Source organism: Melanerpes formicivorus, unplaced genomic scaffold, assembly GCF_026170545.1.
Source record: "Melanerpes formicivorus ecotype bairdi unplaced genomic scaffold, bMelFor1.0.p_v2 SCAF_23, whole genome shotgun sequence".
Lineage (NCBI taxonomy): Eukaryota > Metazoa > Chordata > Aves > Piciformes > Picidae > Melanerpes > Melanerpes formicivorus.
This window is the reverse complement of record NW_027142375.1, coordinates 1,950,965-1,975,366: the sequence shown is the minus strand read 5'-3', so window position 1 is coordinate 1,975,366 and position 24,402 is coordinate 1,950,965. Positions and strand designations below refer to the sequence as shown.

At 45.2% G+C, this 24,402-nt stretch overlaps 1 protein-coding gene across 4 annotated transcripts in view; it reads right to left on the bottom strand.

The window, feature by feature from the left end:
• Positions 1 to 1,828: 1,828 nt before the first annotated feature.
• Positions 1,829 to 24,402, bottom strand: part of ZNF385D (zinc finger protein 385D) — a 389,020-nt gene continuing 366,446 nt past the window's right edge. For all 4 annotated transcript variants that reach the window (XM_068152311.1, XM_068152313.1, XM_068152312.1 and 1 more), the window contains 4 exons: positions 17,586 to 17,819; positions 13,795 to 13,973; positions 10,776 to 10,877; positions 1,829 to 5,287 (listed from right to left, as the gene is read on the bottom strand). In XM_068152311.1, the coding sequence (XP_068008412.1) occupies positions 5,054 to 5,287; positions 10,776 to 10,877; positions 13,795 to 13,973; positions 17,586 to 17,819 (749 nt within the window). In that variant the 3' untranslated portion in view covers positions 1,829 to 5,053. The remainder of the gene's footprint in view (positions 5,288 to 10,775; positions 10,878 to 13,794; positions 13,974 to 17,585; positions 17,820 to 24,402) is intronic.

Here is a 24,402-nt window from a genome sequence, read left to right as displayed (position 1 = left end):
AAACATAAGGCATCTCTAGGCAGAAATTTTCTGAGATGCTTTGGAGAAAGTCTAAAAATGATGCCTTTATTCGGAGCACAAAACAGAAGCAGGGTGCTGCTAAGATGCATGGTTTCAGCTTCCAGAGAAGAGTGGGTGAATACTCTGCTGTATCTTGGGGGATTAGGATAGAAGTGGCTAAGGACAGGTCCATTCACATAAGGTGCTGAAGGGAAATAAAGCTGGTTAGAGTTTGGAGCACAGCCCTATGGGGAGCAGCTGAGGGAGCTGGGGGTGTTTAGCCTGGAGTAGAGGATGCTCAAGGGAGACCTCATTGCTCTCTACAACTACCTGAAGGGAGGTTGTAGCCAGCTGGGGGTTGGTCTTTTCTCCCAGGCAACTTAGAATAAACCTTTATTTTAGAATAAACCAAACCAGGTTGGAAGAGACCTTCAAGATCATCACATCCAACCCATCAACCAATCCAACCCACTCAAACAGCTAACCCATGGCACCAAGCACCCCATCAAGTCTCCTCCTGAAAACCTCCAATGACAGCGACTCCACCACCTCCCCAGGCAGTCCATTCCAATGGGCTTCTGTCCAACTTGTTCTGTCCAACTTGTGACAGAACAAGAGGATGTAATCTCAAGCTGTGCCAGGGGAGGTTTGGGATGGATGTTAGGAAGAAATTCTTCCCAGAAAGAGAGATTGGCCATTGGAATGTGCTGCCCAGGGAGGTGGTGGAGTCTCCATCTCTGGAAGGGTTTAAAAAGAGCCTGGATGAGGCACTTGTTGCCATGGTTTAGTTGATTAGATGGTGTTGGGTGATAGGTTGGACTGGGTGATCTCTGAGGTCTTTTCCAACCTGGTTTATTCTGTACAACTGGAAGATAACGAGTGTGAGACATTCGGTTTACCCACAGCATTCTTGCACTGACTTAACATCTAAATCCCTTTTCATCCTTTAAAATACCAAGCCAATTGTGCCATTTCAGTACTAAAAGGACAGCTGTGATTCTTCTAGTTATATTAACTTTATTTGGCTATTCTTAGTGTTATATCATTTTATCTTAAAATAAGGATGAATACTTTTCAAATACAATGTTCCTTGACATGATTGCTTCAGGATTTTTTTGCCTCTTCCAGTTCATTTTAGATCATCAGCTTTCTACCATTTGTTTACTGACCTCTCACATCAGCTTTTACAGCAGCTTCCAAAGGTTAACTGATTTCCTGGTTCAGAACAATGATGATCCTTCAGAACAAAATGTTGAAGCCAGAGAGTGTTGGAAAATGTGCAGATAGCATAAAAATATAAATAGAGATACCCCTTCCATAAAAAATACCATCTCTGTGGGGCAGAACAGAATAGTCATTCTTGAACACTTTGTACAGAGTTGAAGAAAACATCCCTGAATCTATTTATTTTTCCAAGTTCTTAACCAGCCCTTTTCTTTGCAGGCTGATTTCGTAATGTTATCCCAGTGAGTGACTGTGTCTTCAACGAAATCATCTCTTTCCTTGTGCTTTAGGCTTCCTCTCGGCCCTGGAGTGTTACTGTGATATGAAACATGATGACACATTTGTCATTTACAGGGCTTTCCACCTTGCATGTATTGACAGACAAGTGTAAAATGTCCTCTGTTTGCTAGCTCCTTTGTCAGTTGCTGCAGGCATCCCCTTGGCTGGCAGCTCCCCGTGCCCATCCAGCTTGCCGTGCCAGTGTTTCCCTTCACATGTATGCAGCCCAAGCCAGTTGCACTGGCATGCCGGGTGTGGTGGTCTCCTATTGATCAAAGAAGGGGCAGAACAGCAAGGCTCAGAAAATCCACTCTACATTCTAACATTTAGGCTTTATCCTTTATTAGGTAGTGAGTAACAGACATAAAAAGAATTGAGTTTGTTGTTTACAGCTGAAATTTGAAAGAGACTTGTGTGAACAAAAACTTGTTCCATAGAGCACTGTGACAAAAGAGGTCCAAGGAACTGAAGGTGCCATTGAAAATTAGCTGATGTAAGCTCTTGGAATGACACTCTCTTTATTCTAGCAAAGCTCATATTAATTCTGCCCTTAGTACTGTGCCTCCATACATGCCACAGGCCACATTTTGGCAAGGAACAGCCTGTTGTTCTCGATGGCATCACAACAACATGGCAGGATGTACAGCAGGTGTCCACGCACCAGAAGGCCGTGCATAAGAGCCTACAGCACATTTGTGGGTGTCCTCTTTACCCATCTGTGTGCATTTTCAAGGGGAAAAGATCACCTTCCTAGACCTCTTCCCTTCCCAAAACACGAGTTCCCCTCTGCTCATTTAGCAAGCTCTTACATGGCTATTACAAAAGGCTTTGGAGGTAAATGATGGTTCATAGAGCAGAGCTTGGAAACCAGCGTCCTGTGGAAAAGAGAATCTGAACGCAGCTGGCAATGACACTACAGCTTCTGTGAACAGATGGAAGGTGAAAATGAAGCTTAAAAGACCAAGGCCAAGAGTTTGCAAAGACAAGTTGAACCTCACTACATCATATTTCTGTACTCAAATAAAAGAAAACCTTTTCTAAGTTGAGCGTTAGGCACAGGTTTTGAAGACTGGCCTGTTGACTGCCTCTTTGCCGTGAGCTGGGGAATAGGGAGCCCTTTGAAATGTCAGTCCCTAGTTACACAGGTGCCTAAACATAGCTGCAGGAACTTGCTCACACTCATTCTGGGAAGCGGGCGAAAGCAATTGGGCTGTGAGGAAGCCCTGGAATCACCGCCGCATCTCTATCATGGCTACGCTGGAGTCAGTGAAATATGAACCAAACCCTCATGTCAATTCAAGGCACAAACGTTTGCAAAGGAAAGGGATGACGTACAAATACAACAATATAGAACTTATTTCTCATACTTTAGATAAATAAATGCATCTCTCTTTGGAATTCTTTGGACGCCGACATCCTTGGAACTTCTTATTTCTTCCTTTCTATCTATTTCTCTCTATATATATCTCTTTTATTTTTAGTTTATTTCTGCTTTAATATAAAATCTAAATGCAGAGAGGTTTAAAAAAATGGCAAATGCCAATGTCTATGGAAGGCTCACTGATGAACTGCAAGTCAAAAGTGCTGTGTATTCCCATCCTCTCTCTCCCAACCGCCCGGATCGACCACAAGCGGTGTTACGTAGCAACCACGGGGTCGATGTTTTGCATCACCACCTTTTCAATAAAAACAAAATCTTTCCAGTAATTTCTCCATCTAAACTTAAATTATGTTTCGGGTTCTTTTTAATTGTATTCCTCCTGAATGCATGGTAGGCATTTCACTTAGCTACACATCAGAGCGGCTGCGTGCGACTCAGCAGCGCGCTCCGTAATATTGGTAGGTACTTCTCAGCTCCCTATGGGGAAGAAAGCAGGCAGCAAGAATCAGGTTCAAGAAGTCTATTTTCTTTTGTTCTCTGCTATTTGTTACTTACCACTTAATGACCCACATATGAAACTCAATGGTTATATAATTATTTTATATAGTAGATTTTCTGTTTATAAGTTATTCTTTGTTGTCTTACTCTAACATATATACAATATATCTATATATACCCCTGATAAATCTTACTTTAAAGGGACAGAGTCAACCTCTTTAAGCCTTGCAGTAAATATATATAGGGCTTTAAACTGTCCATACATAAAGGTCAGCTACAGAATTCAAAGGTCCCTTCAGATCCTACAGGCTGTATTTGTTCCAAACCCACAATGTGCAGTTGTCTTGTCGTGTGCATCTTGTGTGCTGCTGTTTATGGGGTTTAGGTACATTATTTTGTATCACATCAGTAGGAAACAAAACAGGAGAATGAATCTGTTTCTGAGACTAAGCCTACATGTTACCTGTGTCTACCAGACACTCCCACTGGTGTGATAGAAAAAGAATATGTGCCATTCCCAGCTTGAAATCCTGGCTCCACTGCAGTCAGGAAGGATTTCCTGCTGGCTTAAATGAAGCCAGAATTTCTCTCTTGCTTTTCATCTGCTAGTTACGACTATGTGCAACTCCTCTGTGTCTCCTCTCTAATCAATACTTAATTGTCAGGCCTTTTTTCATCACAAGAGTGTATTTTGTGTGTGTGTGTGTGTGTCCACTGGCATACCTTGAGCATCGGTCTACCACGTATGCAGTTCAGCTTTTGCTTACAGACACACTGTACACATGCATTCCCGGTTAAAATCAAAGTTTGACCTATTTGGTGTACAGCATCTGGATTATTTTTTCTTTTGTTCCCTTCCCTAAAACTTCTTCATCATTTACTTTGCCTTAACCACAGATTATCTTCCTGCTCGTTCCTCCATGGGTAAGGAAAACAATTTTTGCTCACCAGGAACAGCTCCCCATCGCTGTCATCAGTTTTTGACCTCTTCCCAAAGTGACATAATTTGTTCAGTTTATCTTTTGCAATTCAGTTAGAAACCTAGTGGCATAGATAGAGACACAATACTACTGTTTTACAAGACATCTATTGTATCTACTTTTGTTCAGATAAATACCCAGTAACTGCTGATTTGGCAGGAGGACTGGTAAGGGTACTACTATTCACAGTGTTTCTTTCTTCTCCTTCCTCTTTAATCTACAAAGTACTTTATGTACATTGGAACCTGTTAATGCCCTTTAGACAATAAGTTGTAAGTTGTTTCATAAAGCAGGAAAGACATTGCAGGGAAATATGTGCCCAAAAAAGCACAGTCGAAAGGCTTCGTAAGTTTTATATGTCACTAGCACGTCAATGCTGGAGATCAGTTCTAAAACAACCCATACAGAAGAGGAATGTTCTCATCTGAAGAAAATACTGCCCATTCCCCTCTTTAGATTTTGTTCAATTCTCTATCAAAAGTCCTGGCTCTTCATGTATACTTTAATCTATAAATAAACAAACACTGCATAGTTCAATGAGCTGCTTTTTTTTTTTTATCTTTTTGTTTTTCCTTTTTTTTCCTTTTTTCTTATTTTTTGTTTGTCTCTTTTGTTTTGTTTTGCTTTGCTTTGTTTTGCTTTGCTTCGATCTGAAAAATTATTGCAGTACAATTAATTCCTGTTTGGGAGTTCAGTAAGGAGCAAAGAGCACAGGAGTGTGGGTGGTCCGTATAGGCCCTGGAGCTGGTCGTAGGAGTGCTGGAGGAAGTGCTGAAGTCTGGAAAAGGGTGGCTGCTGGGGCCGTGCGAAGACTGAAAGGGGAATTCACAGCCACGGCAGCAGCTGCTGCTGCAGCTGCCAGTGGATTTGGTAAGATTCGTGGAGCCATCGGCTTGGAAGGTTCCTTTGAAAATACTAACTTTACCTGTGGGGGAGAGAGAAGACAAACAAACAGAGAGACATCATTTGTTTGCATGAGATACACGGCAGGGAGTGCAACTTCAGATTGGAAGCACAAAATCAGTCACAGGATGGTAAGGGCTGGAAGGGACCTAGAAAGCTCATCCAGTCCAACCCCCTGCCACAGCAGGAGCACCTAGAGCAGATCACACAGGAATGCATCCAGGCAGGTCTGGAATATCTCCAGAGAGCGAGACTCCACAACCCCCCTGGGCAGCCTGTGCCAGTGCTTGTCACCCTCATAGGGAAATGATTCTTCTTCACGTTCACGTGGAACTTCCTATGCCTCAACTTCCACCACTGCCTCTTCTGCTGTCATTGGGCATCACCCAGCAGAGCCTGGCTCCAGCCTCCTGGCACCCTGCACATCTTTATCAACTTGAATGGGGTCACCCCTCAGTTTCCTCCTCTCCAGGCTACAGAGCCCTCAGCTCCCTCAGGCTCTGCTCATAAGGAAGATGTTCCACTCCCCTCATCATTTTTGTGGCTCTGCGCTGGACTCTTCCAAGCAGCTCTTTGTGGTCCTTCCTGACCTGAGGGGCACAGAACTGGACACAATATTCCAACTGCACTCTCAGCAGGGTAGAGTAGAGGGGGAGGAGAACCTCTCTCGACCTACTAACCACAGCCCTTCTAATCCACCCCAGAAAATCAAGCAAGAGAGGCTCGTAGTGGCTACTGACTCTATCGTTTGCAGGCTTGTGACAGGACATATGTTCTCACAGCAAGCAGAATTGACTTGAGGACAAAGAATTTCAATGTTCCTGCCTTATTGTGGAGATGTATAATTTGATATGAGATCAGAAATCAAAGCAAACCTAAAAAGGAGCTGGGAAATCTGTCCTGAGGTAAAGCTGCATGTATCCTGAGAGAATCAAACAAGGGGAAACTAGCCATCATTTAAAAGCCTGAAACCTGGCCAGCTTTAGGAAAGAGACCAGAGCAGAAGGAACACATCCCCTCTGCCCCAGCCTGGCAAAGAAGGTATTTTCATTTTCTTCATTAGGATGCAGTTTCTATTTCAAGGGGAGATCTCCAGCTAGCTGCTGCTCGTTAGGTTCTGTCTCTCATAACAAGCAAATAAGCAAAGCAGAAAATCTCCTGTGCTTCTCATGTTCAAACAGGTGATGGTGTTCGGGGGATGCCACCCTATGTCATCTTGCTGCGTCTTCAAATGCTTCCCACTGCAGGACTGCACATTCTTGCAAGGACTGTGCCACTTCTGTGGCAGATGTTCTGTGGTGTGGTCACAGGAAAAGCCTTGCCTATATCAGTGAGTGTGGTGTCTAACCACGATGTTTTTGTCGCTGCCACTGAGGTTTCTGCTTTAAAAACGTTTAAATTCTGAGTCCTGTGCACTGCCAGAAACAATTCAGAAAACTTCTTGTTCAGAGTTTCCAAACAGAAAAAAAATATCAAATAAATGACACCAACCCTGAAGCTTTTTCCCAGGCTGATGGAAAAGATTGCCAGAGGTCCATTGTTAGTTAAGAGAATTCATCTTTGGCATGCATAGAACAGCAGAGAAGTCTGTGTAGACTGCTGCAGATCTTGGTGGGATTTCAAGTTTCTAATGAGACACCAGGAGCTCGAGTACTTTTGTTGTTCTGGTTTTATAAGTCTGAGATAAGAGTGGAAACCTCATCCACTCTCTGAGCAAAGTTCCCATTGGCTCTGCTGGACTTTTGGTGGGGCTGTGTCCTGGCATGACCTTTGCGAAGGACAGAAACCTGCATATGTAGTATTGAATCCCTACTCTAGTCATGAGGTCTGTGGTGACAGGTTGGACTCGATGATCTTTGAGGTCTCTTCCAACCTTAGTGATCATGAGTACTGAATATGTAGACTCTGAATGTATCTCCCATGCCATGGGACCTCTCAGTGTAAGTGCAGACACTTCTTGCACACATGGAAACACGATTTCTCACCCTTGAAAGAAGCTTTCAGTTAGTTAACTTGCACTGTGTTGGTCTAATATTTTCAACTCAGCAGTGTATTGGTGTGAGTGAAGGGTCAAAAATTAAGGAGTACTGTGGCAGTTTTAGGCTGATGCATGGGAAATTTGCCACAGATTGAGTTGAAATTGGTAGAATGTAAATAAATTGCAATTGGATGTAAAGGGAAAATAATGATAATGCCATTGGGCTGATAACTAACATAGTGTTAGTTGGATATACTCACTTTGTCTCTTTCTAAGCTCTTCACTCTAGCTGGTTGCTTCTGCTGGCTGGCTGACCTTGGCTGCATTGCTTTCTTGTGGCTAAGCACTAACAAGCTACTCTCTGCCCTTCTCTCAATTTGTTTCCCTTGTACAGGGTGGGGGGAAGGGGGCAGAGAGGAGGAAGCTATTGGAAGCCGCTGGATTTGTCCAGGGGGGTTCTCGTGTCATGTATAAATTGTACATATATGTAAAACTTGCACATTTTTAACATACTCAGTGAATTTCAGGTGTCTAGATTGTAGTTTTGCTTGTACATGCAGCTTCATCCGCTTCCAACTGAGCTGGGCTGGCAATTTTATTTTGGGGGTAATTTCACCCCCCCAGGCACTCTGCTATCAGCCACTAGTGACTTTCATCATTATGCTCCCACTGTTGACAAAAAAATATCTACCAGTTCTTTGACAGCTACATGGAGACCAGATTCTTAGTTTTCTCAACACCCATTGGCAGCTCTGCTGGCCTCAAGGGCCTTTAAAGCTCTGGGAGAGAGACTCAGAGGTGATCAGATTCTATAATTCTCTCAGTGGGGCTGCTAGGTGCAGATGTCCTGACAATCTGATCTTCTCCATCAGTGTTACACCCACTGATCACAGCTGTCTTCTTCTCTTGCTGACCTTTGACTTTTTCCTCCTTCCTCACATTTTTAAATGAATGCTAAATTTCACCTTTGTTTAGAACAGAAAAAAGTCCTTATCACAAAGAACACAGCAATTCCAGCCACAGGGTTTGGAATTCCCAGGGAAGGATGTTTTTCGTGATTTATTTTATGGACTAGTCAATGTCTGATAACCTCTTTCTCTCCAGTGTAGTATTTTACAGATGCTGGACAGATGGGGCATGAAGAACTATCAAGTAAGTTCCAATATTACAAGATGTCTTAAACACTGAAATATTACTCTGGGAATTCATAAAGCTTCTTTCTCTGAAGCAAGCAAAACCACACTAGCAAAAGCAGTACCAGTGGTACTGTAAAGGAGGCATTGGAAAGTTTTAGGTCTAAAAAGAATATGGAAATGTAGTATTTCCTTTACTTAGATATTCTGTAGGGGAACAACTTTAATTTGGTGATGTTCATACACTTGTGGTCACAGAACAAAGATCTTCTGTGATTGCTTACATTGTTTATATTGTTTTGTCAACTGCTTGAAAGAGTCCAGCACAGAGCCACAAAAATGATGAAGGGAATGGAACATCTTCCTTATGAGCAGAGCCTGAGGGAGCTGAGGGCTCTGTAGCTTGGAGAGTAGGAGCCTGAGGGTGACCTCACTCATGTTGATAAAGATGCAAAGGGTGAGTGCCCAGAGGCTGGAGCCAGGCTCTGCTGGGTGATGCCCAGTGCCAGCACAAGGGGCAGTGGGGGAAGCTGAGGCAGAGGAAGTTTCACATAAATATGAGGAAAAAAAATTTCCCTGTGAGGGTGACAGAGCCCTGGAGCAGGCTGCCCAGGGGGGTCGTGGAGTCTCCCTCTCTGGAGGTATTCAAGGCCTGCCTCAAGGTGTTGCTGTGTGATCTGCTCTAGGTGCTCCTGCTCTGGCAGGGGGGTTGGACTGGATGATGTTTTGAGGTCCCTTCCAGCCCCCAACATTCTGTGGTTCTGTGATTATAAGGCTAGGACAATCTTGCTGTTCTTTGAGCTATTGGGAACTCCAATGAAGTTAGATAGCTTCTCACTTAAGCAAACTCCATGGTTCTGATTTCAAGACACCTGCATAACTGGTAATATTTAGGGTGTAGAGTACCTTGCACCTTCACTCCAAACCTTTCTGCAAGTGCTAACAAATACACATGTCAGCATAAGAGTAGAGCAGCCACCAGTCCTGCCATTTCCAATGAAGTAAACTGAGAATCAGAAAATAATTTGAGAAATTAATGGAGAGTAAAGAGAAAGTCTACAGCTCATCAAAACCACTTACATGAGAAGTGAGATTAGCAACTTTTTGGGGCTTGTGTTGTGCCATTCTGCATTTCCAATTACATCCATTATTTATTTGTTTATTATGCATTTATTTTAAAACAGAAAGACTCAGTGGAGAAATGCTTCCCTCTTTCCTCATGCAGCCTTCACTCCTCTACAGATATTGGTTCATTTATTGCTAACTCCTTCTTAAGGCTCCTTTGTCCCTTTGCTAACCTCTGGCCTGCCTTGTGTGTTGTGAGCAAGGGGGAGTGAGGGAGCAGGAGAAGGACACACAGCCATTTTTTGTCTATGCAGCAACTCACAGGGCTCGCCCCTTGGCAGGAGTCCTCAGAAATCACCATTAGATAAATTGGCAGAGAGCTGTGCACTACAGCAACAGTAATGTAACACTCCTTTTAAACCCCCAGGAAACAATGTGTTTCCTAATGGAATAATAATGCTTTCAGAGAGGCTTTAGTGAGGCCATACCCTACTTACCTCATTACATACTTTTTGGTTCTTTCAGTATAGCTTATATGTATTGGACACCTTGGTCTTCCTGGTTGAGTAGCTGAAAAAACGCGTGGGGACTGTTTCCCTACCAGTGGATCTACTAGAACGACGCACTGCATTACACCACAGCATCTGGGAAAGCTCATACTCAGCTGAATCATGCATGAATATATCACTCAGGAGGGCTGCCCTGACAAGAACACAACTTTGGTTGCCAAGAATAAAAGCTTTAACTCGACTTAAAGAGAGCTGAGATTTCCCAGGGCAAAGCTCCACATTCTGCCTGCATTAGAGAAGGTAGCCAAGGCACAAGGAGCTAATCTCTACAAGGCTAATGAATAAACATCCTCCCTTTGCCAAAACTATTTAGCAACCTTTACAAAACATCAGATCACATAAAACACTGTACCTGATAGAGATAAGTCTTAAATGCTTCACAGGATCACAGGATGTTAGGAGGTGGAAGGAACCTCCAAAGATCATTGAGTTCAACCCCCCTGCCAGAGCAGGACCCTAGAATCCAGCACAGGTTGCCCAGGAATGCATCCAGGTGGGTCTTGAAAGTCTCCAGAGAAGAAGATTTCACAACCTCTCTGGGGAGTCTGTTCCAGTGTGTTGTGACCCTCGCAGAGAAGTTCTTCCTTGTGTTGCTTCACTTTCTCACCCACAACACGGCAGCACCCCAGAGGGGTTTTTGTGTACACCATTCCTCTAACTTTAAACATTCTTCTTCTCATTTTAAACATTCTTCCACTTATATTTTCTAAAAATCCTACTCAGAAGGGTTGAAATAAGGAGGAAATAAAAACGTGATTGTCTTACCCCTAGAGGATGTGTTCCCTTTTGGAGTTTGTTGTAAGGGCTGTACTTAGGTTTAGGTGGCTTCCCAGCAGCTCTGTCTTTGTGCCTTCTACTGCTTATGTGCTGTTAAAACACATTTGGGGAATAAAAGAAAAAGAAAGAAAGAGAAAATAAAGAAGGAGAAAAGAAGAGGGAGAGTTTCTTAATAGACCATTTAGGCTCCTGCTTCACACAAAGATATTCCAGTACTGAAAGCTACTACTCTCCACAAGAGCATTACCTGGACTAATTAAATGCTGAATGGGAAGAGGGTCTGTTCCAATCTGAATGATTCTTTGTGCATCACCTATTGGGAGGGTGATTTTCAACAGTGCACAGTTCAATTCTGCTTCCACTGTAGTCAATTATTTTCTCACCTTTGGTGACTGAATCAGGTCAAAGACAGCTGCCTTTGAAAAATTCCCCCCTATCTCTGTGTATCACCCATCAAATTCAACCCAGTACCCATGGAAAGCTTTGGAAGACTGTTAGACAGCGGAGCAGTTTGATTTTGGGAAGGGAGGGTGAGGGGGGGAAATCACAAAATTGTTTAAATGCCTCAGAAGCCTGCAGATCCTTTCAAGATTTCAGCTGAAAGATGGTTACAGATTAAACTAAGTGACAGTGTCAAAAGCAAAGACACAAACAAACAACACACCATGAATTCCACTGCATAAAGGCTATGAGATTTTACATGGTGCCTTGCATGCAGAATTTATTTCATCATTAGAAGTTTCTCAGATTTTCACTTTGGTTTTCATTCTGCAGTGAGTTTTCATCCCAAACCAAAACAAAAACAAAAGGACAAAGAAAGGGACTTTTTCTTTCTTTTCCTTGAAAGCAGAAGATAAATATGATTATTGTCCATTAATGAATTTGTCTTCACTCTTATAAAGTTCCTTAACATGTACTTCATTCCAAAAGGCAGATGAAATTAAACTGTTTGTCAGAACAAATGCCTTGCTCATCTGAAGGAGAATGACTGAGCATAGCATTGTAATTGAAATTTAGAGGTTGTGCTTCTCACTTACAGAGCACCACTAATAAAAATAACACTACAAATCCTCTCCAGCCCACATTTCTCAGGGGGTAATTCAGTGCTCCATAAAAGTACAGGCTACATCCACCTCCACATCTTTCTCAAGGCAAATACCATGTGCTACACTAAATGGCAGAGTATATTAAGTCTTGACAATCACACAACCTAAAGATAGTTGTAACAGGTTGCAGCTTACAGCTTGGAATCATAGAATAGTCAGGGTTGGAAGGGACCTCTGAGGATCAGCCAGTTCCAACCCCGCTGCCATGGGCAGAATAGAATAGAATAGAATAGAATAGAATAGAATAGAATAAACCAGGTTGGAAGAGACCTTCAAGATCATCGCATCCAACCTATCACCCAACACCACCCAATCAACTAACCCATGTAACCAAGCACCCTGTCAAGTCTCCTCCTGAACACCTCCAGTGACGGCAACTCCACCACCTCCCCAGGCAGCCCATTCCAATGGGCAATCACTCTCTCCGTGTAAAACTTCCTCCTGACCTCCAGCTTGAACTTCCCCTGGCGCAGCCTGAGACTGTGTCCTCTTGTTCTGGTGCTGGCTGCCTGGGAGAAGAGACCAACCTCTGCCTGTTTACAACCTCCCTTCAGGTAGTTGTAGAGAGCAATAAGGTCACCCCTGAGTCTCCTCCTCTCCAGGCTAAGCAGCCCCAGCTCCCTCAGTCTCTCCTCACAGGGCTGTGTTCCAAGCCCCTCACTAACTTTGTTGCCCTTCTCTGGACTCGCTCCAGCAAGTCAACATCCTTCCTAAACTGAGGGGCCCAGAACTGGACACAGTACTCGAGGTGTGGCCTAACCAGTGCAGTGTACAGGGGCAGAATGACCTCCCTGCTCCTGCTGGCCACACTGTTCTTAATGCAGGCCAGGATGCCATTGGCCCTCTTGGCTGCCTGGGCACACTGCAGGCTCATGTTCATCCTACCATCAACCAGCACCCCCAGGTCCCTCTCTGCCTGGCTGCTCTCCAGCCACTCTGACCCCAGCCTGTAGCACTGCATGGGGTTGTTGTGGCCAATGTGCAGAACCCGGCACTTGGATGCGTTAAATCTCATGCCGTTGGATTCTGCCCATCTGTCCAGCCTGTCGAGGTCTCTCTGCAGAGCCTCTCTACCCTCTAGCAGATCAACACCTGCCCCCAGCTTGGTGTCATCAGCAAATTTACTGATGATAGACTCAATGCCCTCATCCAGATCATCAATAAAGATGTTAAAGAGGATGGGGCCCAGCACTGATCCCTGGGGGACTCCGCTACTGACTGGCTGCCAGCTGGATGTGACACCATTCACCACCACTCTCTGGGTTCGGCCATCCAGCCAGTTCCTAACCCAGCTCAGAGTGCTGCTGTCCAAGCCATGGGCTGACAGCTTGGCCAGGAGTTTGCTATGGGGGACGGTGTCAAAGGCCTTGCTGAGGTCCAGGTAGACTACATCAACAGGCCTCCCCACATCCACCAGGCGGGTCACCTGATCATAGAAGGAGATCAGGTTGGTCAGGCAGGGACACCTCACACTGCATCAGGTTGCTCACAGCCACATGCTCAAAAATCTCCAGGGAGGAGGCTTCCACCACCTCCCTGGGCAACCTGTTCCAATGCCTCACTACCCTCATGGGGAAGAACTTCTTCCTAACATCCAATCTGAATCTACCCAGCTCTGGTTTTGCTCCATTCCCTCTGGTCTTCTCACTTCCTGACACCCTATAAATCACCTACAACTATTTAAGGGATATATATAATCATGAGCTGTTGAGAACACATTTTCTGTGCAAGGGAAACATCAACCAAAACATGCAGCATGACAGCCAAGTAGATAAGGCAAAATCTGCAAGCTCCATTTGGATGTGACCGGTTAGGCTGGCAGATGCGGACTGGGTTGGTCCTCTACCAGCACGAAAACAAAGAACAGCCAAGGATTCACACTCTGCAAGCCAGCTGAGTACCTGTTTCAGTTGTGTCTCGGAGTTTACGTGCACATCACATATTTCACAGTGAAATGTTTTGTTCTGAAGGCCCGTGTTCCCTTTATTGACAGGTCCTTTGCCTTTTACACCTGCCCGGGGAAAGGCTTTTATGGTTCCACTTCCGTTGCGAGCTTCCAGCATAGTTTTGTGCTTAGTCCCTGGAGACATCAGAAAGGGGAAACAAAAACAACTTTGGCAATTGGCTCGAGTTCATTGTTTTCTTTTCTTTCTACAAGAAAATCCCATGAAGCTCAGCTTGGTGCCTTTGCTATCCTTGGAATATTCCTGAGATACACAGTATCACAGAATCACCAAGGTTGGAAGAGACCTCAAGGATCATTGAGTCCAACCTGTCGCCACAGACCTCATGACTAGACCATGGCACCAAGTGCCACATCCAATCCCCTCTTGAACACCTCCAGGGATGGGGACTCCACCACCTCCCTGGGCAGCACATTCCAATGGCTAACAGCTCTCTCAGTGAAGAACTTTCTCCTCACCTCCAGCCTAAACCTCCCCTGGTGCAGCTTGAGACTGGGTCCCCTTGTTCTGGTGCTGGTTGCCTGGGAGAAGAGACCAACCCCCACCTGGCTACAACCTCCTTTCAGGTAGTTGTAGAGGGCAATGAGGTCACCCCTGAGCCTCCTCTTCTCCAGGCTAAACAACCCCAGCTCCCTCAGCCTCTCCTCATAGGGCTGTGCTCAAGGCCTCTCCCCAGCCTCTTTGCCCTTCTCTGGACACCTTCAAGTGTCTCAATGTCCTTACTATTAAACTAGATAGCTGTAGGTAACTCCCTTTAGCAAAAAAAGCCAAAGCAAACCCCACAGCAGTAAGAGTGGCACAGTCAGGTGTCCTGAGGAGAAGTTAAATGGGTGTGACTTTTCTCATTCCCTAATAAAATATCTTGATTGTAGTTGCCAAGGAAGAGTGATTCAGTTTTTAAAGATGTTGTTGGCTTTGGTTTGTAGCTGTCCCGAAAGGATTGATGGACAGCATGTATGAGGTAGCTTACACTGAAACCCATAATTAACTAATTACTCTCAAAATCAAAAAGGGGCAGAGGGTCCTGACAGCAAACTATGGAACCTTAGTGGCCTGGACAGAAACCAAAGTGTGTGAGAAACACATGTGGGGGGTGGGGAAAGATGCATTTGAATTTTTATTATAGTTAAGGTTGGATAGAAAACAAAAGTACTTTGTTGATCCTCCTTTATTCACAGCAAACAACTTTTTACACTGCTGACTTCCATGCAGGTATTCTGTGATGCTAATGAACTACATGGTTCAGTTGATTAGGTGGTGTTGGATGAGAGGTTGGACACGATGATCTTGAAGGTCTCTTCCAACCTGGTTTATCCTATCCTATCCTATCCTATCCTATCCTATCCTATCCTATCCTATCCTATCCTATCCTATCCTATCCTATCCTATCCTATCCTATCCTATCCTATCCTATGTACAAAATTAGAGTTCCACTTGTAATTGTTGTACATATTCCCCTCCACACAGTTAGAAGCATGTGAGCACACACAGAGTTCATAAGCAGAGAAGGCAAAAACTTGGATGCTTATGTTAAAATATGAAGAATAATTTCTTTTCCCCTGTCATCTGGATGAGAGAAATGTCTGATCCTAATATGAAGTTAAATAGATGAAAGGGGTAGAGCTTTATGAACTTGAATTTTGGTGAGCTGAGGATCTGGCATACAGCAAACACAGCATTCAGAACTGATTAGGCTTTGTTTCTCATGAACACTACCAAATTATCATTTCCTCTTTAATTTAGAGAAGCCAAAGGTTGGTTGTTTTTTTTTTTTTTTTTAATTATTATTATTACATCATGGAATAGAATCCTAGAATCAGCCAGGTTAGAAAAGACCTCAGAGATAATCAAGTCCAACCTCTTAACTAACACCTAACATCTCATGACAACTAAACCATGGCTCCAAGTGCCACATCCAATCCTTTCTTGAACACCTCCAGGGATACCGACCCCATCACCTCCCTGGGCAGCACATTCCAATGGCTAACAACTCTTTCAGTGAAGAACTTTCTCCCCACCTCGAGTCTAAACTTCCCCTGGCACAGCCTGAGACTGTGTCCTCTTGTTCTGGTGCTGGTTCCCTGGGAGAAGAGACCAACCCTCACCTGGCTACAACCTCCTTTCAGGCAGTTGTAGACAGCAACTTGAGCCTCCCCTTCTCCAGGCTAAACACCCCCAGCTCCCTCAGCCTCTCCTCACAGGGCTGTGCTCCAGACCTCTCCCCAGCCTCGTTGCCCTTCTCTGGACACCTTCAAGAGTCTCAATATCCTTATTAAATTGAGGAGCCCAGAACTGGGCACAGGACTCAAGGTGTGTCCTAACCAGTGCTGAGCACAGGGCAGAATGACCTCCCTGCTCCTGCTGGCCACACTGTTCCTGATGCAGGCCAGGATGCCATTGGCCTTCTTGGCCACCTGGGCACACTGCTGGCTCATGTTCAGCTGCTGTCCACCACTGCCCCCAGGTCCCTTTCTTCCTGGCAGCTCTCCAGCCACTCTGTCCCCAGCCTGTAGCTCTGCATGAGGTTGTTGAGGCCAAAGTGCAGCACCCAGCACTTGGACTTTTTAAATGCCATCCTGTTGGACTCTGCCCATCTGTCCAGCCTGTCAAGGTCCCTCTGCAGAGCCCTCCTACGCTCTAACAGATCAAAACCTGTCCCCAACTTGGTGTCATCTGCAAACTTACTGATGATGGACTCAATCCCCTCATCCAGATCAGCAGTAAAGATATTGAACAGGATAGGGCCCAACTCTGATCCCTGAGGACACCACTAGTGCCTGACTGCTAGCCGGCAGTGGCACCATTCACCACCACTCTCTGGGCTCAGCCCTCCAGCCAGTTCCTCACCCAGTGCAGAACCCCCTGGATTATTTTCCTGCAGGTATATTACCATTGTTTCCTATGCTTCAAACATTCTCTGTGTGTTGCTGAATTCTGTTGACTGTGCAGGCAGGTAACCCCTGACATTCCAAATGAGCAATTTTTCTCTGCAATGGTTATAGATGTTCATTGTCATCCTATTAAACCCCACAGTCATTTAATCCTTCTCACCACAAATCCAATCAATAAGATGCTTAAAATAGTGATGGTGAGTGATGGCTCCCTGCTACTGGAACTTCACAATGTTGCTGGCTCTAATAACAAGAAAAGGCTTAAAAATCAAGAAGGATGGGGGCAAGCAATTACCCATTCAAATCTCATGCAGCAGCAGCTCTCAGCAGATGAAAAACAAAGGGGAAAATAGGCATAATTTTAACAAGTTATTAAGGGGCAATATGGATCTGAGAGTTCCTAACTCATCACTGAGCTCTGAGACTGATGATCTCTCTTTCAACCTTAATTTGTTGGGTTTCAAACAAAACTAATGGCATTCATACTGAGTTTGCTGTCTGGCACAAACAAAACCAGGCCAGCTCCGAACACCACAGGTGATGAGGCATCAGCTGCCATTTAGCTCTCTAAGTTTTGGAAGCTGCAGAAGGAAAAAAGTGAGGAAATTACCAATTTGCATGCAAAAAGGCAAGGACTCTTCCTTTCCCCTTTATGGAAGCCTCTTTGCCTGCCATTTTTATTCTTTAATAGTTTATGAATCCCATGTAATTGCCAGTTTTCTGCCACCTCTTTTGTCCCCTGCTGCACGAGATCTAATCTGTTCAGGGGAAGATAATTGCAGAGCTCTTGAGACAGAGGGAAGCAAAAGGAAGAAACGGAGCACTGCTCCATCTCACCACTGTTGTGCGCCTCCAGCTGTGAGGCAGAGTTGACAGCGACTTTGCATAGTGAACAGTACAGCAGTCTCTTTGCCTTCTCTTCCTCCGTCTCAACAGAAGGGCATGTGGTGCTGCCAGTGGACGTGGTGGGGATTTTCTCCACTTTGGAGGTGATCTCAGTGGTCATCACACTGCTCTTCCGGATCTCCACGGTGGTCATCGTTGATATTGCTGGTGTTCCCGGGGTGCCCTCTGCGGGCACAGACAGCAGGCAGGAGGAGACAAAAGAAACAACAAAAGAGAGCGTTTGTGACCTTTGGCATTTGCTTGGTTGCATCTCAGTGCTGTAGCCAGAAGGGCAGAGCATGCTGGTGATGGCTGAGAACACAAAACTATGCAGTCAGTAGACCTAATTATTCTGTTAGTTGCATCACACAATTGTAACAAAATACACTCAGCTGCACTGGCCCAGGTGAGAGGATACCTTGTCTAAAACACTTAAATGATTCAAGCTGCCTTCCAATCCCTGAAGGCTTCCTACAGGAAGGCTGTGTCCTGAAGGGTCAAACCCCCAAACATGCCCTAGCCCAGACAATGGCTAAGCACCTGTGGATGTGCTAACCTGGACACCTCCTGGGGTCCAGATGGCCAAGGCAAACGTACAGCACCTGTGATTAACCCTGCAAGCACCACGGGGTGTGCAAACCTGGACACTTCCTGGGGTCCAGATGAAGATGTACCATGTGTGATTAACTTTGGAACACAGCTGTGGACTCTGTGTGTGCCTCTGGCCATGTTTGGGTATGCCATGTCCTGTAGGTCCAGTTATTGGGGTTCTGTGTTACCAAAGGGCATTCATTGTCTTGGGACAGTATTTAAACCAGCCAAGAAGTTAGGTAACTTGCCTTGTTCTCATCCAGACAGCAACAAGAGCCAAATGCTGCCTGAGTAGCAGCTGAGGGCCTGCTTACCACAAACAGACAAGAGCCAAATGCTGCCTGAGTAGCTGCTGAAGAACCTACTCCAGCAGACTGACAGATTCACCCAGGCTTCGCACCTGGACCAAGGCAGATAGGGGAAAAACTCCAAGGGAACTGAATCCCAGAAGAGGATGCAGCCCAGTGATGGAGCACACAAGAGAGAGGCCCTTAGTCCTCTCCCAGCCAAGGGCAAGCTCCAGACTGTGAACTGGGCACAAGAAGAGAGAGGCCCTTAGCCCTCTCTGAGCCAAGGACTGCTCAAATCATAGCCACAGCATCTGGGAAGGTACCAGCCAGAGGAGCAAGTTGTGAGTCCCCAGTGAGTCTGCCACAGGATCCCATTTGTGGGAAACCCACAGATCCCAGCACTGTATTTCCAGTTTGAGGTGCTGCACTGGAAAGGTTAGATCTGTGCTTAAATCATTTAAGTGTCTTTATATGTGGAGTGTATAACCCACAACCAAGCCATTGAAGCTGTGACTACATTTTGTACGTGAGTTCAGGTGGTGTTTGGAGACACCACCACCAGGAAATATTGATTATCAAATATACAAAAATATATGCTTTTATTACAGGCTGGAGAGGTCCCTTCCAACCTAAGCCATTCTATGATTTGAAGACTCTGATTTGACTCACAGTAGGGAACTGAATCTGACCTTATTCTTTCTATTCAGGGTTGTTACAAAATGCAGTAGTCCCACATATCAAAATGCCACAGGTCCTGTGTCCTGCATCCTGCTAACAGCCAGTAAATGCAGAACTAATAAAGTGAAAAGATAGATCACCAGAACTGTGCTGCACACCTGAAAGAGAATCCCCTAAAAGAGGATATGTAAATTCCAGTACAACAGGCAGGTAAAACTTACATGCAGCAGATTCATAAACCACCTCATCACCATAGAGCACTCACAGTGACTGAGCAGGCAAATGGAAGTTTTAACATTTTATACTAATAACCCCAAAATGATAGCAATGGTATGTTAGAATCATCACAGAACTGTCAGGGTTGGAAGGGACCTCAAGGATCAGCCAGTTCCAGCCCCCCTGCCACGGGTAGGGACACCTCACACTACAGCAGGTTGCTCAGAGCCACATCCAACCTGGCTGCAAACACCTCCAGGGACGAGGCTTCCACCACCTCCCTGGGCAACCTGTGCCAGTGTCTCACCACCCTCATGGGGAAGAACTTCTTCCTAACATCCAATCTGAATCTACCCATTTCTAGTTTTGCTCCATTCCCCCCAGTCCTGTCACTCCCTGACACCCTCAAAAGTCCCTCCCCAGCTTTCTTGCAGCCCCCTTCAGATACTGAAGGCCACAAGAAGGTCTTCTTGGAGCCTTCTCTTCTCCAGACTGAACAGCCCCAACTCTCTCAGTCTGTCCTCATAGGAGAGCAGCTCCAGCCCTCTGCTCATCCTTGTGGCCCTTCCCTGGACACATTTGAGTATGTACAGATCCTTCCTGTAACAGGAAGGATCTTGACACCTGATAAAGCAAATTTGACTTGATATTAACCAAAACTTATATGAAAAGGAGGAGGTTCGTTATTGAGACACAGCATGCCTTTATCCACACCTGATTGCTGTCCATTGCTGCATGCTAACAGCACATGCTAACAACAGCAATTCAATACACAGCATTCTGTGTCTGAGAACTACACAGACACTAACAAGATTCCCATTCTGCTTATCAGTATCATGTTTGGAAAAACTGCAACCATATTATAGATGTAAATCTGTTTGGAGACCTGTTTGCAATCTCAGCTTGCACCTAAGAACTTGTCTGCTCTTGTAGTTCTCCAATCCAAGAGAGAGAGAAAATACACAATGATATTGTGGTTTGAATTACACATGACAAGGGGATATGTGTCATGTGCTGGTGAAGTACATAGCAGGGTAAAGGTCAGTAAGATCCTGTACTAAGAGTGGAGAAAACAGTAAGCAAGGGAGAGGAGACCGAGAGGAGGGTCAACAACTCTTCTGTCTTTGCAGAGTTGCATTCTGTCTTATTAAACTTACTGAGCAGTAGCTTCCCCTGTAAAAAAAATCTTAGTTACTTTACTGAGATATTCCTGGAACTGGATAGTTTCCAACACAGGAAGCTCATTTTGATGAGGGGTTTGCAGCACAGCCCTATGAGGAGAGGCTGAGGGAGCTGGCGTTGCTTAGCCTGGAGAAGAGGAGGCTCAGGGGAGACCTTCTTGCTCTCTACAACTACCTGAAGGGAGGTTGTAGCCAGGTGGGGGTTGGTCTCTTCTCCCAGGCAACCTGTGGCAGAACAAGAGGACACAGTCTCAATCTGCACCAGGGGAGGTTTAGGCTGATGTTAGGAAGAAATTCTTCCCAGCAAGAGAGACTGGCCACTGGAATGTGCTGCCCAGGGAGGTGGAGGAGTCACCATCACTGGAAGTGTTTAAAAAGAGCCTGGATGAAGCACTTGTTGCCATGGCTTAGTTGATTAGATGGTGTTGGGTGCTAGGTTGGACTTGATGACCTCTGAGGTCTTTTCCAATCTGGCTAATTCTGTGTTCTGTATTTCATACAACCCTTGGTATTTGTAGTGCTGCACCTGCACCATGCTTTATTAATTGCAATCTATTAGACTAGGCAAAATAACAATTCTTCAGCTTTAAGATCTTAGCAGCTGCTGGGATGTAGGAGGGAGACAACTTCCTGATGCTGCAGAGGTGTTTTTCAGCTGAACACTGTACAAAAAATTCATGAATGAAGAACATGCCTAATAACTTAAGTACACAATAGGTGATTTGAACAAGTGGGAACACACAGAGACATGATTCAGAACAAAAATTAATTCACTGAAGAAAGTCTAGAAAATTAGGATGCTTTTAAGTCAAGGCATTTGCAGGAATCCACACTCAGCTCTCAAACAAAACTAAGAACACTCCCAGTACTGCCTTTTGGGGATTACTCTTCTGTGTTTGTTTGTTTCATTTTGGGTTGCTGCCTTTCACAAAATCACAGAATGACTGAGGCTGGAATAGACCTCTGAGATCATCATCAAGCCCAGCCTATGACCTAACACCTCATCCACTAAGTGCCATATCCAGTCTTTCCTTAAACTCCTCCAGGGATGGCAACTCCACCAGCTCCCTGGGCAGTCCGTCCCAGTGTCTGATTCCTCTTTCCACGAGGAAGTGCTTCCTAACATCCAACCTAAACCTCCCCTGGCACACCTTCAGGCCATGCCCTCTGTCTTGTCACAAGTTGCCTGGCAGAAGAACCTGACCTCAACCTTACTTCAGCCTCTCTTCAGGTAGTTTGAGAGAGTGATATGGTCCCCCTTAGCCTCCTCTCCTTCAGGCTAAGCAACCCCAGCTCCCTCAGCCCCTCCTCATCAGCAAGAGGGAACAGCCTCAAGCTGTGACTGGGTAGGTTGAGACTGGACATTAGGAAGCATTTTTTCCATGGTAAGAGTGGTCAGGCATTGGAGTGTTCTGCCCAGGGAGGTGGTGGAGTCACCAACCCTGGATGTGTTTAAAGGTGGTTTGGATGTGGTGCTTGGGGATATGGTTTAGGGGTGACCCTTGTAGGGGTTCTGGGTTGAACTTGGTGATCCTGAGGGTCTGTTCCAACCTGAATATTTCTGTGATTTTGTGACTAAGAAATGATCTAAAACTGAGCTGGAAATTCAGTCACAGCCAAACTGGAGATTTGTTTCTGGCAATGCAGTGTTGCAGCCTTGTGCTATTTTCATACCAGTGGCCTGCAGCAAATATTCACTCTCGCAACTGCTGAGATTTGGCCTAGAAGATGATTGCTAATATTGTATGGAACTGGAGTCCAGCATCACAAGCAGGATTCCCAATAATGCAGTCACATTTCTGCTCTTAGCATAGCAACAGAATACAAAATTGAAAATACAAAGCAAAATAATTAAACTCTAATATTGGCAGCTGGCAAAAAAAAAGTCAAAGATTGATTTCTAACCAAAAGCAAAGCCAGATGGAAACTGTTCTGTGTGAATTGTCTCTTTAGGGCACTGCAGATACCCTAGCTCAACTGGAAAGCTGTGATTTAAGATCCTCCTGAGTAAGCAGGATTAATTTTATGTCCCAGCTACAAGCCTCATGAATTTTCTGTAGGCTGAAGAAACAGAAAGCTGCAACTCATATTTTTCATCCAAGTACATGAAAGTCTCCCTCTTCAGTTCCTCCTGCTGAGTGTAAGAATTTCTTATCCCCAAACTATGAATACACTCGCTAAGAGAAAAGTGCTCTGAGTTCAAACAAATCAAACTATTTATGAGCCTGATTTCTCTTCCACAACCTCAAGTTGTATGCAGTTAAAGACATCTGATTTAGCACGTAACTCGTGCGTCCAGGTCTCATTTAAATCAAACTTTGCCTGCCTGTGACACAGAATGAGTGAGCACGGGTCCCATGATGCTCTCCAGCAAAAAGCAAGCACAAACAACCCACTCTTTCACCCAGAAATTGGAAAGCACATTCTTTCTTATGACAAGTAGAACTTTATGTGACGTATTTCACTATACTACAAGACATCTTATCAGTTCAAAGCCATCATCAGCTAGCTCTGTTATCTGCAGCAAGTAACAGAGTCTTCCCATTCGAGGTTCTTCATACTGGTATGAAGTCTGGGCATATTATTTTCCTGCCTGCTAAGAACCAGGTAATCAGCTTCACAGAATCACAGCATCATTGAGGCTGGAATAGACCTCTGGGATGACAGGGCCACAGGATATTAGAGGGTGGAAGAGAACTCCGGAGATCATCGAGTCCAACTCCCCTGTCACAGCAGGACCCTAGGATCCAGCACAGGTGTGGCCATTTAGGCTAAGTGCCTCCTGTTGCGACCACACAAGATACACCTCTGGTGTCCCGAGTGTCCAGCCCAGTGGGTGGACACAAGACATAGAGTATTTCGTACCCATAATGCCCTGCTCCCTATAAATCACAGTATCACAGGATCACTAAGGTTGGAAGGGACGTCAAAGATCATCGAGTCCAACCTGTCACCACAGACCTCATGACTAGGCCATGGCACCAAGTGCCACGTCCAATTTCCTCTTGAACACCTCCAGGGATGGGGACTCCACCACCTCCCTGGGCAGCACATTCCAATGGCTAACAACTCTCTCAGTGAAGAACTTTCTCCTAACCTGCAGCCTAAACCTCCCCTGGCACAGCTTGAGACTGTGTCCTCTTGTTCTGGTGCTGGTTGCCTGGGAGAAGAGACCAACCCCTTCCTGGCTACAACCACCTGCATCCAATCTACTTTTTACAGCTATATCCTTCTCAGAATAGATATCTACTACTTTGAGAGCCAGAAGTATGTTTTTAGAACTTTGAAGGACCAATTCTTTAGAACTTTGAAAGCTCCAAGGAGACCTAATTGTAGCCTTCCAGTATCTGCAGGGGGCCTACAAGAAAGCTGGGGGGGAGGGAGGGACTTTTTAGGGTGTCAGGGAGTGATAGGACTGGGGGGAATGGAGCAAAACTAGAAATGGGTAGATTCAGATTGGATGTTAGGAAGAAGTTCTTCCCCATGAGGGTGGTGAGAGCCTGGCACAGGTTGCCCAGGGAGGTGGTGGAAGCCTCATCCCTGGAGGTGTTTGCAGCCAGGCTGGATGTGGCTGTGAGCAACCTGCTGTAGTGTGAGGTGTCCCTGCCCATGGCAAGGGGGTTGGAACTGGATGATCCTTCCAACCTTGACAATTCTGTGATTCTATGTATTTTTTGGTAAGAAAAAATCTAATTATAAGATCAGGGTTCAGAGGGCTAGACACCACACATCACAGAGCTTTTGGGTATCAAATACCTGAATGACAGTTGTGTAAGGATCTATTTTATGATGAGACCTCCTCCAGTGAAGCAA